Source organism: Heterocephalus glaber, unplaced genomic scaffold (assembly GCF_053883595.1).
Source record: "Heterocephalus glaber isolate CG9 unplaced genomic scaffold, H.glaber_assembly_v1.0 deba00001498, whole genome shotgun sequence".
Classification (NCBI taxonomy): Eukaryota; Metazoa; Chordata; class Mammalia; order Rodentia; family Bathyergidae; genus Heterocephalus; species Heterocephalus glaber.
The window spans coordinates 5,445,603-5,463,194 of record NW_028258321.1 but is presented as its reverse complement, the minus strand read 5'-3'; the positions used below and the strand labels follow the sequence as shown (position 1 = coordinate 5,463,194).

The window sequence follows — 17,592 nt, the reverse complement described above, 5'->3', positions numbered from 1 at the left end:
CTCATGTCTACGCCCCTGGTGCTCATCTGCGTCCTTTCTGCTGTCCGGTCCCTCGCGTGCTTTGTGACGGTGGCCTGAAAAGGAAGAGGAATGCGCAGAAAGAGCGCAGCTTGAGAGGGGGAAGGCTCAGGGCGGCAGCCGTTGGGCTGTGCCAAGCCACCTGCTCGGCTCGGCTCAGTGAGGCTCTGCTCAGCTCTGCTGGGCTCTGCTGGGCTCTGCTCGGCGAGGCTGTGCTGCCCCGACAGGAGAGCATGAGGCCTTCGCGCCAAATGTTCACTCACACACAGCCTAGCTCCCTCAGGACTGTCTGCAGCCTACCCTACCCTGTCCTCTTCTCCCGCTGTCCCTTTCCCCTCCGCCCCTTGTGTGACGACAGTAGATTCATGAATGTTTCAGATGCAGAAGGCTGTGTAGCGCCTCCCTCGTAGGGAAGGGCTCCTCTGAGCCTCACATAGCCCCTCGGGCATGGCCCTGATCTCCGTGCTGGTGGTGCTACTTGAAAACGGTCTGTTTGGAACCATTGGCACATAGCAGTGGGTGAGCAAAGATGTGGTGTTGAAGTTTTGTTCCGAAAACGTACCTGCCAGAGGAGCTGAACTCCTGTGGAGAGGGCCACTGGTCGGGGGGTTCTTAGACCTTTTGCGATTGTAGAATCTGCAGGGATCCTTTAAGCTGCCGTGATTCTGTAAGTGGGGTCCAGTTAATCTAGTGCGTGGTTCCTGAGCGGCAGAGCTTTCACCAGACTGCGAAGACGGCTGCAGTGGGTTTCCCATAACGCTGTCCGTGTGCTCAGTCTGAAGATTCGTCCTGAAGGTATGTTTTTGAGATTTGGGGGTGAGAACTGTGCCAAGGGTGAGAACTTCTGCCCGGTGGCCCTTCGGTCCCCACTTGGTTCCTGGCTGTCCTCTTGGGCCATGAGCTGCAGGCTGGACTTGTCCCCTCCCCGTGTCCCCTTCAGCCTGCTCTGCTCCACTCCCGACTGGTGCCCTCCTCCGCCCTCTGCCCAGCCCGGACTTCAGGAGGAGGGCCTCGAGAGCTGGGACTTGCTCTCTCCTCCTAGCCCTGCCCCTCACTCCAGACTCCAGTCCCCGGCATGGCACGTCTTCGGATTGCTTCGAGCCACCTGTGCTTGGGACGCCGGAGTCCTTCTCCCGCCTACGGTCCCTCCCTGCCAGGCCCGCCAGGTCGTGCTGACTCCTCTCCCGGAGTTCCTCTTGTTGGACCCCTTCCCGGGCCTGCGGCTTGCATCCCAGCATTGCCGGACTGTCTTCTGGCACAGTGTTCTCTGCCCAGAGCCCGTCCCCGGCCTGTGGCCTCCAGGCTGTCCCCGCCTGCCCTGTGGGGCTGCTACCTGTTGTCGCCACCCCAGCAGCCTGCCTTCTCTCTGTTCTCGCAGACCGGCCTGCCCGTAGCTTTCCTTCCTGTATGAAGGCACAGGAAGTGCATCCTTTCTCTGGATGCCTTACATTCTTGTGCTTTTTATTTCTGGGCTTGGCTCGGCTCACTGGCTTTCAAGCACAACCCCCTGACTTGGCACTCAAGGGCAAGCCTGTCTGTCTCCTCACCAGCTCGGCCTGCCCTGTAGGGCCCTGCCTGCATGGCAGGGTTTTCAGGGCCTGCTTGTTTGGGGGTTGATTTGAAATTCAGTGCTACTGCGTGCCTGTAACCCCAGCATCTGGGAGGCTGAGGCATAGGGGTTGCAATTTGAGTCTCATCTGCGCCATGTAGTGAGGCCCTGTCTCAAAATACACAGGGCCACGGATATAGCTAGGTGAGAAGGCCCTGGATTCAGTCTCCAGTACCACTGAACAGCTAGACAGGTGGTCAAGGTTCTGAGAGTGGAGTGCTGGCTGGCACGTGCCTGGCCCTGGATTCAGTACTCGGCACCACCAAAAACAAACAAGAAAGCCCCCACATTGTAAGGTCCTTTCTTCTAGCAAAAGAAGTAAGAACAGAATTTCCATTGAGTGAAGGAAAACCTAAAAGACAATAATTTGAAAATGGTCTTCTATAACTGGGAATTTAATGTATACGGTAGTTTTAATAGGAATTGATGAGAATGGTAGGTTTGCCTCTGTAGCTGGCGAGTGTAGCATGCTGGTTGAAAGCTTGCTCTTCGGTCACTAAATCTTTGAGCCCCTCTCCCTGTAAGGGGGTGTTTGTGTCTGCTCCACAGAGCTGTGTGCATTTGGTGAATGAATAAAACTTTGTGTCGTGTTAGTTCGTCTCGGTGAGCGGTGGCCTGGTGCCCGTTGGTCCCTTGTGGGCGTGTGTTGGGGCGACCCTCCCTCCAGAGAGGCGTCAAAGGCAACTTGAGCAGGAGCTGCTGTGACTGGCTGGGAGCTCTGGAACGAAACCCTTGCGAGAGTATTCCAGTCGCCCAGCGAGCCTGGCCTGGAAGGGTAGATCATAGAGCCACGGGATGGACGATTCACGGCCCTCCTGAAGGGCTGATGGTGTCAGGAGAGGGCACAGGGCTAGAGAAAGGGGAGCCGAGGGGAGGCCAGTTCTGGGGGAGCCTTTCTCAGGCACTTCTCCAGGATGCCGGCGAGGGGAGGTCTCATGGGCTGTGGGGCTCCGGGCCGTCTGGACAGGGCCCTGGCCACCAGACAGCTGCTGACCTGGTCAGGACGCTGTGCCCCGGAGCCGCTCTGCAGTGTGGCTTTGACCCTGGTTCTGCCTCCACTTCGGTTTCTGAGGGCAGCAGGGCTGGAACCCCTCAGCGCTGGTCTTTTTATTAGGAGGGGCACCGAGCCTCAGGGCGAAGGATACGGGAAGTACTGAGCCAGCTCAGACATGCGCCATCAGGCTTCGGCGGTCACCTCCACATGTCCAGCCAAATCTAGTTTTTCTGTTTCAGAGCAGGGCCGAGGATTGAGCTCAGTGGTTGTGCTGCCTGCCTCTATTTCAGAGTAACCGCTCCGTGGGAAAGACTGAAGCTTTGCCTCCTTGGGATTGTTGGGAAGGGAACTTGGGCAAGGACGACCACATTTCATTTCACAGAGCGGGCAGTGGACTGGGGGAGCTGTCTGAAAGCTTGCCTTTTCTTTCCTCAGGGGAAAGTGGAAGTGGAAGCTGGGAAAGAAGGCATGAAGTTTGAAGCGAGCGCTTTCTCGTATTACGGCGTGATGGCCCTGACAGCCGCTCCAGGTGAGTCCGCCTGGCCTCGCAGGAGCCCTGCCTTTCCGCGGCCGGCGCTCTGCCAGCTGACCCTTGCTGTTTGCCGTCTGAGCTCCTCACTGACGCACGCCACGTATCCTACGACTGCGACCGCGCAGAGCTAAGCGTGCCCCGATGAGTTCTCACGCTGGACGCACCTGTGTCCTCCAGCGCCCCCCGCCCCCGGACAGCAGCACTGTCAGGCCCCACGCTCCTGAGTCGCAGTCCCGGAAGGTGACCCTGTCGACTCGGACACTGCGCCCGGCCCTCCCTCGTGGGGTGCGTCCTGCCCACTGTGTTGTCCAGGTGGTCACTGCGTGTAGCACCCTGTGATGAGGCCAGTGGACGGGGCAGCTTCCTGCTGCAGCTTGCAGTTCTGTCCACGCGTGATGTGCTTCTGCAGCCTCTGCCACACTGGGCAGCGGCTCCCAAGGGGCTGGCCGGCCCGCTCCTGCCTGTTCCGGGCCGGGGCTCCCCGTCCTTGCCGTCCCTGCTGTCCCTCGCTCGGCCTTTTAAGTAGGAGCTGTTGCAGAGGTTCCATTTGCCTCTTCCTGGTTATCTACTGCCCGCTGCTGCTCTCCCAAGTGTGCATGGGCATTGGCCAGATTCTGTGAGCACGAGATGCCAGCAGGCTGCTCCTGGCCTAGAAGCCTAAACACGGGTCCTGTGGGCGTGGGGCTTGATCGGTTTCTGCCTCGCTTGTCTTTCCCGCACCTGTGCCCACCTGCACACTGGCAGGAGCGGCCTGGAAGGTAGATGAGGTGTTGGAGTGCCACCTGGTGGCCAGAATACCGAGTGACATGCTGGACTAGGAAACTCGCAACTCTGTAAGAGCAGGCCCCGAAAAGAAGGCTGGCACTTCTGAAACCTGCCTGAAAAGGGGCAGCTGTGCCTCCAAACAAGTGTGTGTGTGTGTGGGGGGCTGGTCTTTGCCTCCTGTGCCCCTCAGCTGTGACTCAGCTGGGTTGGTCTCCTCACTCCTGTGCAGGTTTTTGAGCCCCAGGGGCGCTCTGTCCTCATGCCCAGCTGGTGGCTGTCACCACGGGCCTGTCTGCGCCCACAGCTGGGAGTCTGGTGAGCTTGAAGATGCTCGGCCGATAAAGACCAAGGGCACTTTGGAGCCCAATGCAGGGCACCTCAGGTGCGGGCTCTAGTAGTGAGCGGCCCTGCTGTGCCCCTTCCCACAGGTGGGAGTGTTACTTCCCTTACTGTTAGGACAGACGGCAACGCTATTTAACACAAATGCACATAACCCTTAAAGTGTAGAGGAAAGCTGTTGTGTGACTGTTTTTGGCAGCCAAACTCACATTAGCCTTAGGTTAGTAGAACCAGGTCTGTAAGGTGGTTTTGAAAAGAAAGAAGAGTGAATGGTATACTTGTATTGGTTAGTTTCTTTAAACCTAGACGTTAGCTCCATATCCTGGCCCTTAGTTGAAGGCCAAATCCCATTCCGAAAGGAAGGGAGGAGAGGCCCTTCACCAGGAAACCTCCTCGGCCACCACAGTCTCACTCGCCTAGCTTGGAGCTACCAAGAGGAACGGGAAGTTCATGGACAGCATCTCATTTATTCCAAAGCCTAGTGTTTCACTTGACCTCACAGCTGAGATCTGGGACTCAGGTATTTTCAGGGAGGCACAGTTAGTGCAGGGTGTTTCACTACCAGGAGATGCCTGTTTGTTTACCAAAGTCCCTGCCTGGGAGAAACCTAGGGGTCCTTGGTTCTGCAGACGCCTGCCCTGCGTGTCGGGGGCTGTAGCTCAGGTCCAGCAAGCAGTGATGAACATGACCTTGGTCAGCCATTCTCAGGAAATCGGGGCATAGTATTCTTGACTCCCTTTTGTCTATTTTGAAATTTGAGATACTTATAAAGAAATTCAAAACATCAGGTCAAAATAACAAGACTGGGTGTGCAAAGGCCTCGGATAGCATGTTGCCTGTCACCAAGGGGAGCGCTGCGGGCATTCGGCTTGGTCTGGGAGAGCCGAGCGCTCCCTTTGTGTGGCCATCTGACCAGGCCCTTAATGATGGCTCAGCGCTCTAAACCCGAGTCGGCATCACTGGCTTGGGGATTTCTAGGCTGGAGAAGCTGCCACCGGACGAGATTTCTCCTGGCCCAGCTCCCTCTAGGCCTTCCCGGGAAGCAGCAAGTGCTTGCTCTTGCTTATCCGATGCCACACGGGCTTCTGGTCTCTGGGATCAGTGCTCCTATGGGTAGAACAGGTATCCGCTCCTGTCCCTGATTAGAGATTGCCTTTCTTGCCTTCTGATACCGTCTCACCCTGTTTTTCTCCGTTTTTCAGTTCCTTTGTCCCTGTCTCGTACCTTTGTTGTCAGCAGAACAGAGTTGTTAGCAGCAGGCTCTCCAGGTAATTCTGCATGTTTCCTTTTCATAATTCTCCCAATTGCTTACCCTCGACCTCTAGAAAGCTTGGCCGGCCACGTCTGCCCCCTCTCTTTGACCCCTAAGACCGTTAGGTTGTCTGAGTTCATAGTGAGCTACGGGGAAGCATAAGCCACGGCAGCTGCAGAAACCTGCAGAAGCCCGGGAACCTGCGCAGGGAGCGAGCGCGGGGTCGAGGGAGCGGCGGAGCATGCGCAGTCCCCGCCCGGCCCACCTCCCTGGGCCGGAGTTCGCAGGCTTCCTGTGGGCCTCAGAACTGAAGGGAGAACCCACTCATCTCCGGTGGAATGCATTCAGCCAAAACTGAAGGACTGGGAACGTTCTTTGGCAAGCAAGGAAAATTCCCCCTCCACAGAGGCCGACTGCCCACCTGCTTCTTTGGTCCTTGCTCCAGCACGCGTGCGAGCGCGTGCATGTGGTCCCGCTCTCCACCGGGCAAGGGTCCTGCTGCTTTGAAATTAGTACGGTGCACATTCCTACCCAGCTACTGATTATTTCCCTGCCGGGGGCTTTGGCCGTGCCTGGCTAATATGTCCAACCCTTAAAAAGAAAGGGAACGGCTTAATCTTTCTTTAATTAAAATCACTGGGCTTTCCTATTGGGTGACACAATTTTTCTGTATTATTTTGTCACACACAGTTTATATTTTTAAACCTGAATGATGAAACTCGCATTCCATAACCCACTTTCAGCAAAACTCGCCAATGCTGCTGCTTGATGGAGGCGGCAGTCCTTGTCTCAGAAGGGAGCTAATGACCCTCAGACCTTTGCGGGGAAGCTGGAGTACGGGGGATGAAACACAATCCACAGAGCTCTGTAAATGGGGCCGGGCAGCAGCGGACACACAGACATGTACACGTGCGGTGTGTGGGTGTGCATGCACACCATTATGTTTTCCTCCCCAGTGTACTTGCTTGTGTCTGCCACCTATTTATTTTTGGAGGTGTTTTATTTTGTTTTGTTTTTTGAGACAGGGTCTCACTATGTATTCCAGACTGGCCCTGAACTCACTATGTGGCCCAGGCTGGCCTCGAACTTTCGGTGATCTTCCTGCCTCAGCCTCCCGAGTGCTGAGATCACAGGCGTGTACCACCATGCCCGCTTCTGCTACCTATTTTCAATGTCCCAGATGCTGAAGTAGAGGACTTTTGGAAGAAGCCCATAGAAAGGTCATTTGCATTTTGCTTTTGCTGTAGAATTAGAGATTTCTTAGTTCTGCTCACTGCACCTGATCCAGTAATAGAAGAGTCCACCTTGCGGTCCCGGCCTGCAGGCTGCCTGGTAGACAGGCCTTGGACTAAACTGGCAGCTTCCATCCTCTCCCTAGGGAGGACCCCGCTGTGCCTCCCCACTCAGGGCCACAGGAAAGGGTCCTAGGCAGGACAGACAAAGTCCATCAAGGCGGTCACAGGAAGCAGAGTCACAGTGCTGAGAGGGTATGGTGGGCCTGGAGTTCATAATCTCTGGCATCCAGAAACGTGACCCGGCGTGAGGGCCAGTCGCCCTGCCTGCATTTGTAGACTGTGATCCTCACAGTCTTGCTGCAGGCTGCCCAAAGTAGCCAGTGCAGTGCTGTGCATGCTTCAGGGTGTCTCTGCCCCACAGGTGTGTACCAGGCTGTGGGCTGCTACTGTCACTGCGCCACTGTTGCCATGACTGAATTGGGGGCTGAGCAGTGCGCTGGCCCACCGGGTCCTGGAAAGCAGGCTGCTTCTCCACACTGGCTGTGATGACAGAGGAGAAAGCCCCTCCTAGGAACAGGGCAGTAGTCACTAATGGGCCTGACCTCCGCCTGCCAGTGCCTGGGGTCTGGCCGGGAAGCCACGTGACCCGTGCCAAGCTGTAAATATCGTTAGATGGGGATCTTCAGGAATGGCAGTGGGGCTCGTGGGTGAAGCTCGGGCGGGGATGCAGTGGGACCCCTTATTTCAGAGAACTGGTGGGTCCATCCTGTGAGGAAAGGCTCAGTCCTGAGAGCGGGTGATGGGGGAGGTCTGAGTGGACCTTTGAGGCTGCACGTTTCACATAAGGATTCTGAATTTTACCAAAGTCAGGTCACCTGGTCGGAGTTTCTTTCTGCTAAGGATAAAGCGCTGAGAAATCGTTAATGTGCTTTGTTCTCTTGGAAGAAGATGACAGGACGCAGCAGGAGGGACCGCTAGCCTGAATTTAACTCTAACAGTGGAAAACTTGCTCAGGACATGACAAATGCAGGCACAAGTGTGGTGGCCTCCTCCTCAGTCCAGCACGGTCAGGGCTGGCCATTGGCGGGCTGAGGGGTTGCTGTCGCTTGGGAGCAACGGGAGGGGAGGGGAGAAGACCCAGGAGAACAGAGCTCTCTTCAGAATCACAGGCTCTGTGCTAGAGTGGAGTGCGCGGGCCAAGGCGGCAGGTTTTGATTGGCCTGTGACACCTTCCGATGGCTGAAGGACAGCGCCAGCTGCGGCTGCTGCTGGTGGAAGCCTGTCAGGGAGAGCCACCCCGGATGGGAGAATGGGTTCCCTCCACTCTGACATGATGCAGTGCGGGACCTGTTCACCTCGGGCACCCAGCTCACATCAGCGCAGGAGTTGTTTAGAAGAACAAACATGAGGGCCGGGGATTTAGCTCAGTGGTTTCGCCGTCTGCTGCGCAAGTGCAAGGACCCGAGTTCGATCCTCGGTATCAAAAAAAAAAACAAAACAAACATGGAAGAAGCCTTAGCGGAGGTGGGTTGTTTTTGATGAAATTTATATTAAAAGTCGCAGCACGCTTCCTCTGAGAGCGGGACAGTTACACTCATCTGCATCTCCTTTCTTTCTTTTTCTCCTTTGGTGGTACTGGGGATTGAACCCAGGGCCTTCACACAGAGCTCCATCCTCAGCCCTTTTAAAATTTTTAAACAGGGTCTCACTAAGTCATTGAGTTGCCCAGGCTGGGCCCAGCCTTGTGATCCTGCTGCCTTAGCCTTCCAGAGAGCTGAGGTAGGCGTGCACCACCACACCCGGCTCTCAGTTCATCCCAGTGGAAGAGGCCATCCAAATCCCTCCGCAGGACCCCACGCCCCTGAGCCACCTCAGCCACGCTTGTTAGGGGCCCGGCCTCGTGGTTTTCTTGGATGCCGCGGAGGGTTCTGGGCCGGATCGGATGAGGGGGTGGGTGGTGATCGGGTTGCCTGGCTGCGTGCTCCGAGCCAGCAGAGGTATTTTGTTCTCTAAGATACGTGCGGCCTCGTGAGCATCTGAGCCTGGCTTCTACTCTGGCTGAGTGAGGAGGGCTGACTCGGGAGGGCGCCCCACTTGTGTCCCGCCGCCTCGCCTCGCCTCCCTCACGGGTCTGCTCCCCTTGCAGGCGAGAATAAGTCGCCCCCGCGCCCGTGCGGCCTCAATCACTCGGACTCCCTCAGTCGCGGGGAGCGGCTCGACGCGGTGACGCCGCCGACGCTGGGCAGCAGCAACAATCAGCTCAACTCCTCCTTCCTGCAAGTCTACATCCCCGACTACTCGGTGCGGGCGCTGTCGGACCTGCAGTTCGTCAAGGTGAGTGGGCCCAGGTGCAGGGCCACTTCCTGGAGCGAGCTCCTGCCTCCTGCCCTGTAGAAGGCTTCTCTTCTTAGTCTGAAACAAAGACATCTTTGGAGATCAGGCCAGATTTAACTGGTAGAAACTGATCTCAATTTTCTAGTCTCAGAAAAATAATTTTCAGTACTGGGGACTGAATCCAGCTCTACCACTGAGCTATCTCTGCAGCCTTTGTTATTTTGAGACAGGGTCTCTGTATGTAGTGGTACTAGGGATCAAACCCAGGGCCCTCTGTCTCGGAGCTACATCCCCAGCCTTTTAAAACTATTTATTTATTTAGAGACAGGGTCCTGCTATGTAGCTCAGCTGGCCTTGAACTCAGTTTGCCTCAAGCTGACCTCAAACTGCCTGAGCCTCTCAAGGGCTGGGATGATAAGAATGCTCCACCACGCCTGGCTTTTTTTTGGTACTGAGGATCGAACTCAGGACCTTGCCCTTGTGAGGCAAGTGGCGGCACCACTGAGCTAAATTGCCCAGGCTGGTCTCACATTTGCAGTCCTCCAGCCTCAGCCTCTTGGGTAGCTGGGATTACAAGTGTGTGCCACCACGCCTGGCTATCTGTGAAATTTAAGACAAAATTTGGAAATGGGTTACATTAGTAAGAATTGACTTGTCCACGTCAATTTGGACCTCAGAGTGGCCGGTTTAAGCCATGCACAGTGGCACCACCTGTAGTCCCAGCTACCCAGGAGTCAGAGGCAGCGAGGTCTCTGGAACCCAAGAACTTGAGGACAGCTCGGACAGCTTAACAGATCCCCATCTCAAAGAAAAGAACATGGCTCAGTTTGTACTCCACAGTGGTTTTTCTCGCAGAGCGCTGGGTGGGTGTGGGCTTCGATGCGTGGCGCCCTAGAGGGAGAGGGCCTGACCCTGTGCCCCTCCTGGTTTGTCGGCCCCAGATCTCCAGACAGCAATACCAAAATGCCTTGATGGCATCCCGAATGGACAAAACCCCTCCGTCATCAGACAGCGAGAACGCTAAGATCGAATTGACTCTCACGGAGCTGCACGATGGCTTGCCGGACGAGACAGCCAACCTGCTCACCGAGCAGAACTGCGTGGCGCACGGCAAGGCCAACCACAGCCTGCACGGGGAGGGCGCCATCTAGGCCATCAGTGTGGGCTTGACCGCTGCAGTGTCCTTGACCTTCTGAGACCAAAGACTTTGTCCCTTCCCAGAAGCCACGGAGGACAGGACAGGACAGGACAGGACAGGACAGGACGGGACGGGATGGGACGGGATGGGATGGGAGGCGGACCTCGAGGTGGGAGGACAGTGCTGGAGATCCGGAGATAACTTCTGCCCAAATAGAATCATGTTTATTTTTTCAGCTGTACCTTTATCATTACTCACTCTCCTCCCTCAATTTGCATGAAGTTGAAAATTGTCACGATTTATTTTTTCAAGAGATCATGTTTTTTAAAAGTGTCTTTTGCAGAGTTTTAAGTCGTTCTGTCTGAACTCTGCTGTGGTCGGTGATGTGATCCTAACTGATGACTGGCCCTCGGGGGCTTGGGGGGTCGGGCACCTGCCTCTGCCCGGCAGTGTTGTTGCTGCGAATTTGAGGAGTGAGGAGAGCCAGGGCTGTCGTCCTGCTGAGCCTCTGGGGTTGTCCTGAGATTCACTGCTTAACCATGCCCGTTTCCCTCAGGAAGGGGATTTGCTTGGGAATGTGATTTTGTTCCCACCATAGGGAATTTTTATCACCAAAATGAATGTTAATGAATTTTGAGCCCATAGTTTATCATTGGCAAGAGGCATGTTGACTGCACCCCACCATTCCTGCCCACCCTAGCCCGACGCCCCCACGCAGATGTCCAGCGGAGCACCAGGGCTCTTCTGCACGGTGCGGTCACCCTCCTGCCCTTCCTCCCATGTAGGTAGCCAGCAGATGGGGTGACACGGGCCTGGGGCTGGGAGGGCATTTCTAGACCTGTGTTCCTAAGGAGGGGACTTTGGGGATTGCCAGCCCCTGCCCCTCCGTCCAGGCCTGGGGCCCAGCAGTAGCCGTGTCCGCTGCCTGACTGGAAGGCTCAACTTGGCCCCAAACGGACTCAGAAACCAAATGTGTGCTGTGGCTGTTTCGTGTCTCTTCCTCTCTTAATACCAAATCCACCGTGTGTTGTGGTGTTAACATCGGCAGGTGTTTTCGTGGGACCGAATTGTTGACCCACTTACTGATTTCGGGTGGTAGCGGGGGCCCTTGTGCATCTTCCTGGCAGTGCTCATACCTGAGACGGCTCCTCCCGGTCACCTCCGTGCGGGATTGTCCCTGCCCTCTGCGCCAGCTCTAGCGGAGAAGTTTGCCTGTGTGCACACTCCGGGGTGCGGGGGCCCTGGGTTCAGCAGCTCTGGGGGTGACATGCTGGGCTGGCTTTCTGGTGAGCAGTGTGGTGGTGACAACCCTGGAGTGTCTTCCTCAGGACGTGCTTGTCGCTAGGGGCTGCAGCCCTCTGCTGGCCCCCGTCCTGGGCTGTGGGAAGGAGCCCCACCGTGTGGCGTGACCTTAGTTGAACCCCACATGCCATCTACCCCGCTTTGCAAATGCACCCAGCTGAACACAACACCAGCGTGACCCATGGCCTGCAGCGAAAGTGCCCGAGAACAGAGTGCATCTGGCCCCGCCGGGCCAGGGCTCTCCCCAGCACACTGCCGCCTTGCGTGGAGGCGGGGCCCGGGGGCCTGTGGGCACCTTCGCTGACAGTGTGGGCAGCGAGGCGGGCCCAGCTGAGCCTTCCCCGCCGTCACCCACTGAGGGAGGTGGCTTGCCAGGCCCTCTCAGGAGCTGGCAGGGCGGCTCTGCAGGGGCTCCCGAAGCCCACCAAGTTTGGACTCACTTCCTGTTAACTATGGCTCTTTACCTTTGATTATTCATGCTGTTTTATAACAACAAGGAATCCAAAACTAGCTCCTGTCTGGTCCCTGGCAGAGCGGAGGTGAACTTCTGCTCTCCCGTCATACAAGGCCCCTGGCTGAGGAACAGCTTCCTCCTCTAAGCCCCACTGACCCTCAGGCGGATGGAGGCGACGTGCTAGCCCCGAGCGTCCCTGGGCTGGGGGAGTGGGGTCTTGGCTGAGAAGGCCCAGCTGCCCTGCGGCAGACAAGGGGAGGCAGCAGGTAGCTGGAACTTGGTGGCGGCGACTCCCTCTGTGCTGCTCTGGGTGGACGCTCCTGCCCGCAGCTGCTGTCTGCCGCGCTGGAGGCTGTGGGTGCTGAGCTGTAGACAGGAGACTGCTGTCACCAAGCCCTCACCTCCTCTCGGCCTTGCTGCCCTGGCACCCTGAAGGCACCTCTGCAACTGGATTCCTAGTGTCTGAATGTTCCCGGGACACTTTGCCTTCTCTGTAAACAAGGAGGCTTCTTCCTCCTGTCTTAGCGGTCATTTTCCTTTCATTGTTGTGTTCTGTATTATCAGGCAAGTCCAAAGTCATACATTTAAACTCTTGGGAAAGCAGAGCCCTATGATTTGTGAATACTGGGGATTGAATCAACTAGCTTCAATCTCAGTTCTTAAGTAATTTGAAAGGAAGCCACATACGATTCAGTTCTTCCTCCTCCCTCTCCTGCCTCCCTGTAGGGTGTGTGTGTGGATACAGGCATAGCTGGTCCCTGGCAGGAGGAGTAGGGCATTTGCCACTGCTCTCTTGTGGCATTTCAAGGAACTTGTGCAAATAGGTGTTGAATGCAGAGCTTCACGCTAATGTGGTACAGAAGTGTGAATGGACTTAATCTGCTATCCCCATTCCGTGCAGCTAAAGGACCAGCTTCTCCAAGTCTAGGAAGATGACAGTAGATTTGAAGAGAAACCCATTTTTCCTAGGAAGTGGAGCGATAGGATTTTGAGCTAAGTAGGAGCCATGCAGCTGTCCTCAAATCCTAGAGGCGCTGGCTGATTGAGCCTATGTCTGGCTAGGAAAAACACTGCCGGCCCTGACATCTTCTGAAGGCCCAGGCCCAGGGTATGAGGTCTCCCCAGAACTCTGATCCCAGGCAGACGACTCCCCCAGAGTGGTGGTGGAAGGTGCTCCCCTCCCTGGGCCCCCAGGGCTGGGCTTTGCACATGGTACTTTGTGGCCCAAGCCCTGGTGATGCGGGCTGCAAACAGCTCTGCTGGAGCACAACACAGCAGGCTCTGGAGGACACAAGGTGAGCCGGCAGGGCGGGGCTGGCCGGGCAGCATTCGGCTCTCCCCCGGGCTTCCCAGAATCAAGAAGGATTTAGAGTTGAGTAAGAAAGTGGACTTGGGGTTCTGAGAGTTTTCTGATGCAGACTTAACCATAAGTGAGCTACTCAGTGGACTCTCATGCCTCAGGGCTGTTAGTTTTTCTTCTGTTTGAGTGAACTGATGAGCGAGAGGGAGAGGTCTGGAAGTGTCTGGGGTGAGGTTCATTGCCTCCCTCTGAGGGTGAGTGGCGCTGAGGCTGGGCCCGCTGATACAGTACTGTCCTTCATGGCGGTGACATGTGGGCTTCCCACCAGCAGTCACCTGCTTTCTGCCTCTGCAGCTTCCTTCCTTATCTGAAGTCTCACATTCCAGAGTTCCTGGTCAGCCCTGGGACAGGAGGAGATGGTGTTCACAGCCACTGTACAGTGGGAACAGCCTTCCCCCCACTGCCTTGGGCTGGGGCTCTGCTGCTTACACTCTGGCTGGCTTCATTCAGGTAACCTTTGACATCATAGACACGTGTTAGACGTCTTGCGATGAGAAACCCCAAGTGGTACTTTTAACAACATGGAAGCGGAGGTGATAGTGGCAAGAGTCATGTCGGTGTTCCTGTTTGAAGGCTTGTAGAGATCCAGTGCGTAGAGCAAGATGTGAGCACGTAGACACATGCTCAGGAGTTCATGCCCACCGAGACCAGGAACGCACAGGATGGCTGGCGGTTTGTCTTGCTTCACTTGGGTTGGTACCTTTTGGTGTTTGCCCACCTGGTCAAGGTGGGTTTCACTTGGGAAGATACATCCTGAAGAGAACTATCACAGGGGTCTGGTGGGTTTCGGTGATCTGCCCCCTTTCTTGGAGTCTCAGCCCCTTTGAGTATCACCAACAGTGGTGTCCCGGCCCGTCAGAGCAGCAGGAAGTGGGAAGGTGAGATCTTGGGGTTCTCACTCCCCAGAGAACCCCCTTCTGATTCACTACTTCCGACGTCTGATGTCTGCAAAGGTGGAGTGTATCATCCCATTGACTTATTTCTGCAGTCCTTTAAATTCACAAGTGTATATGCTTTGTATTATTTATTATGTACATATGCCTCTGTTAGTCCATCGTCTGTGATTAAGCCCCTCGTCCATGGAGCTGAGGATTGTGTTGCCCCTTAAGTTGGGCGAGAGGGCAATGGTTTGTTGTTTTGTTAAAAACATATTGCTGCTCTTACGTTGGCCCTAGCGTCACAGCCCCTTATTGGGTCCACCTCGCCTCTGATCCGTGTTTGGGAAGACGGTGGAGCCAGGTCTCCTGCCTGTGGCAGGGCCTCCCACGTCCCTCCATGAGGTCCTGAGGAGGTGGTGCCTTTGGTGGCAGGGTCTTCCCTGTCCCCAGCCCCCTCCCACCTCCTGAGCCAGGCCCGCTGCCTGGCCCCAGTGACGGCCTCTACTCCCACCCTGGCCTGCAGAGTCAGTCTCCACAGACCGTGGAAGCCCGTCCCAGCCGTGTGGGACCCAGTGCTGACATTGCCGTGGTCCTCACATAACTCCCTGCCTGTCTTTCGTCCTCCTTGGCCTTTAGCCACTGTCATGGTGTACACGGCAGGCCTTGAGCAGTGAAGGTTTTCTGAGCGCAGCACTCAGAATGATGTGAAGTGAAATAAGCACAAGTCAAGTGTGTAGGGTTCAAGAGCTGATGGTCAGCTGATTGTCATGATGCATTTTATAATTCAAACAATGTTGTAGATTTACAATCTCTATTTATTTTGTACCAATTTATTTGTAAATTTTGATTGTTTTAAAAAGGTTTTTATTTCTATTCTGTTTAGATAAATGATGATTTTCTGTTCACCCTTTCCCCTTTCATCTGTACAACGCCAGTCGTGCCATCTTGTCCAGTCCTGGCCTCTGCCCAATTGCATGACTATTGCTGGGGAAGCTGGAGTGGAGCTTAGCATGGTCACACAGCAGGGCAGCTCTGGACAAGACACTCAGTCTTGTGTTAACAGAGCAATGGCTGCAAGTTAGCGCCAAATTATTGACGAATACAAGCCACTTCCGGGGGACTGAGGTCGGTTCCGTATCAGTTAATCCTTACTTAGGTAAGGATACTCTTGAGTATGCAGCCAGCTTGGCTAGTCACTGGCTGCTAGGCCACCCGTAAATGTACAGTTCAGCTGGGCAAATGACCACACTTGGGTTTTCCTAGGCAAGAGCAAAAGCTTCATGCAGGCCTTCCAATTGGCTCTTGCAAACGAGAGGCTCTGTAGGTCTTCCTCTCTCAAATCTGTAAGGTGGGAGCAGGCATGGATGGGTCACTGAAAATTAAACACACCTTGCCTGAGTATGGGAAGACGTGTCCCAGGGCTTGTCTGGGACTCAGTGGACGTCCTCCGTCCCCCAGCAATCCATGTATGACCCTCACTACTTCAGGTCTTCTGTCCCTACTGGTCTTCCTGTTGAGTGTCAGGGCTCTGTGATCCATTCCTAGGCCATATTCTTTCTGGAATCCTCCTCTCCCCCTCCTCCAATTTTATTTTACATTCGAAAGATGGTCATGCTGTACTTAACCATCCACTTTGCTGACCCTTGCCCTGTGGATGGAGACATTTCCGTGAAGACCAGCCCATGAGACCAGCCCTGTGACACTGACCTACCCACCGCTCCCATCTCCCCAGTCGTCAAGCATCTCAAGTAGGAGGTGCCCCAGTGAAGTGCTGTGGTTCTTCGAGCCTCTCTGCTTTCCTGCCAGCAGGAAATACTGATCAGTCTTACAGAGAAAGTGACAAATACAAGCTGACGTTGCTGTAGCCTGGAACTGACTTCTGGAACTTTTATAAAAATTTCGGAGGCTAATTAGTCTGATTCCTTATTAAAGCCCCAAAGTTGGATTAGATGGCTAATAAACTTTGTACGACTGCTTCATCATCATCTCTCCACGGGCCTCGTGTGTGTTCCTATTTTCACCAAGTCCCAGGAGGAAGGGATGGTCGGAGGATGCTTTTTGTCATTGTTCTGGTGGCGAGTACCCCGCCCCGCCCCCGGTAGAGGACTGAGGCCCGAGGATGCCAGTCTCCTGCTGGACGCGCCCTTCGTGCTGGGGCTGGTGCCTGTGAAGTGTCCAGACAGCAGGCTGCACAGCTTTCCGACTGAGCCCACTCGGCTCAAATTAGACTTGTGAGCAGTGGATCCAAACACAGTTACTTGCTTCAAAATACCCATATGCACAAGTCAAAGGTTACCTCTGGTGAGAAGCCTCTCTCGAAAGAGACTGGATATTTAATATACTTCTCAACGTCAGAAGGGTTTGCTTGGCAAATCCTCTTTCCAAGCATCTCAGGAACTTGTGAGACTTGGAAGGCCCATAGTTGTGTCGATGGGAAGAGCGTGCACCCTGCTGCCGAGGCCCGTGTGTGAGGTTACCTGGCTCAGTCCCTTTCAGGCGTCCACAGCCGTTCAGGAAGCACTCGGTGGGACAGCAGAGCATTCGGGGACACACCTGTGCCTCATGCGATGCATGAAGCAGTCTACTCATCCACTCTTACCCTAGTAAAATGGAGCCCAAGGTACTGTATCTTATTTTGCATTAAGAAATATAAAGAGGCCAAATTCAAAACTCATTTTAAATTGGAAAATACAGGTTACTTACAAGCAAGTTTGAGATGAAAACACCCATGAGCTCAATTAGGAAGTTTTCTGTGTGAAAGCTCTACACAGGAACTTAACTTCTGCACAGAGTCATGTGTCCTGACAGCGGGAACAAGAGAAATACGTCATTAAGTGACTTCACTGTGAGACATCACAGATGTGCACTTACACAAAATAAGACTAGGCTATGCTCAGCAGGCCGGCCTCACTGTGCCGCTGACTGAGATGTTGCTTTGTAGCACATGGCTGTCCTGGGTTCTGAAACGACTTACCTTTGTAAGGTTGTTGTAGCCTTGGGATGATGTTTGACGAGGGAAAATGGTTGAGAACAGGAAAAAAAAGGTTTTTTGTAAGACTCTCATTTTAGATTTGCTTCCTGTGCTGTCTAGAGACCTGTGTGAAGTGCTAGTGGAGGTGTCTGGCGGAACAGCGTCAGTCACTGAAGTCAGCTAGTTTACTTTCTGGCTGCCACACGTGTACGCACCCCTTCCCCTCCACAGTCCGAACACAGGTCTCCATGCCAGCACTGCCAAGGAGCTCCATGGTGAGGTTTTGTTCTCAGGGCCTCCAAACATTGGCTTTTGCTTGAAATTATTCCCATTTGAGGACAAAATTTAAAAGCTGGAATCCTAGTCACCAAGAAAGAATGTCATGAGAAACATAAGTAACAAGGCCTAAAC

The 17,592-nt window shown here is 54.8% G+C and overlaps 1 protein-coding gene across 4 annotated transcripts in view; it reads left to right on the top strand.

Moving 5' to 3' along the window:
• The window catches only part of Cnnm2 (cyclin and CBS domain divalent metal cation transport mediator 2), a 137,049-nt gene extending 120,860 nt beyond the window's left edge, over positions 1 to 16,189 (top strand). For 2 of the 4 annotated variants that reach the window (XM_087185854.1, XM_021245641.2), the window contains 4 exons: positions 3,057 to 3,150; positions 5,460 to 5,525; positions 8,891 to 9,078; positions 10,020 to 16,189. In XM_087185854.1, the coding sequence (XP_087041980.1) occupies positions 3,057 to 3,150; positions 5,460 to 5,525; positions 8,891 to 9,078; positions 10,020 to 10,229 (558 nt within the window). In that variant the 3' untranslated portion in view covers positions 10,230 to 16,189. The remainder of the gene's footprint in view (positions 1 to 3,056; positions 3,151 to 5,459; positions 5,526 to 8,890; positions 9,079 to 10,019) is intronic. The other 2 variants (XM_087185855.1, XM_021245642.2) reach the window with 1 other exon arrangement.
• Positions 16,190 to 17,592: the final 1,403 nt, after the last annotated feature.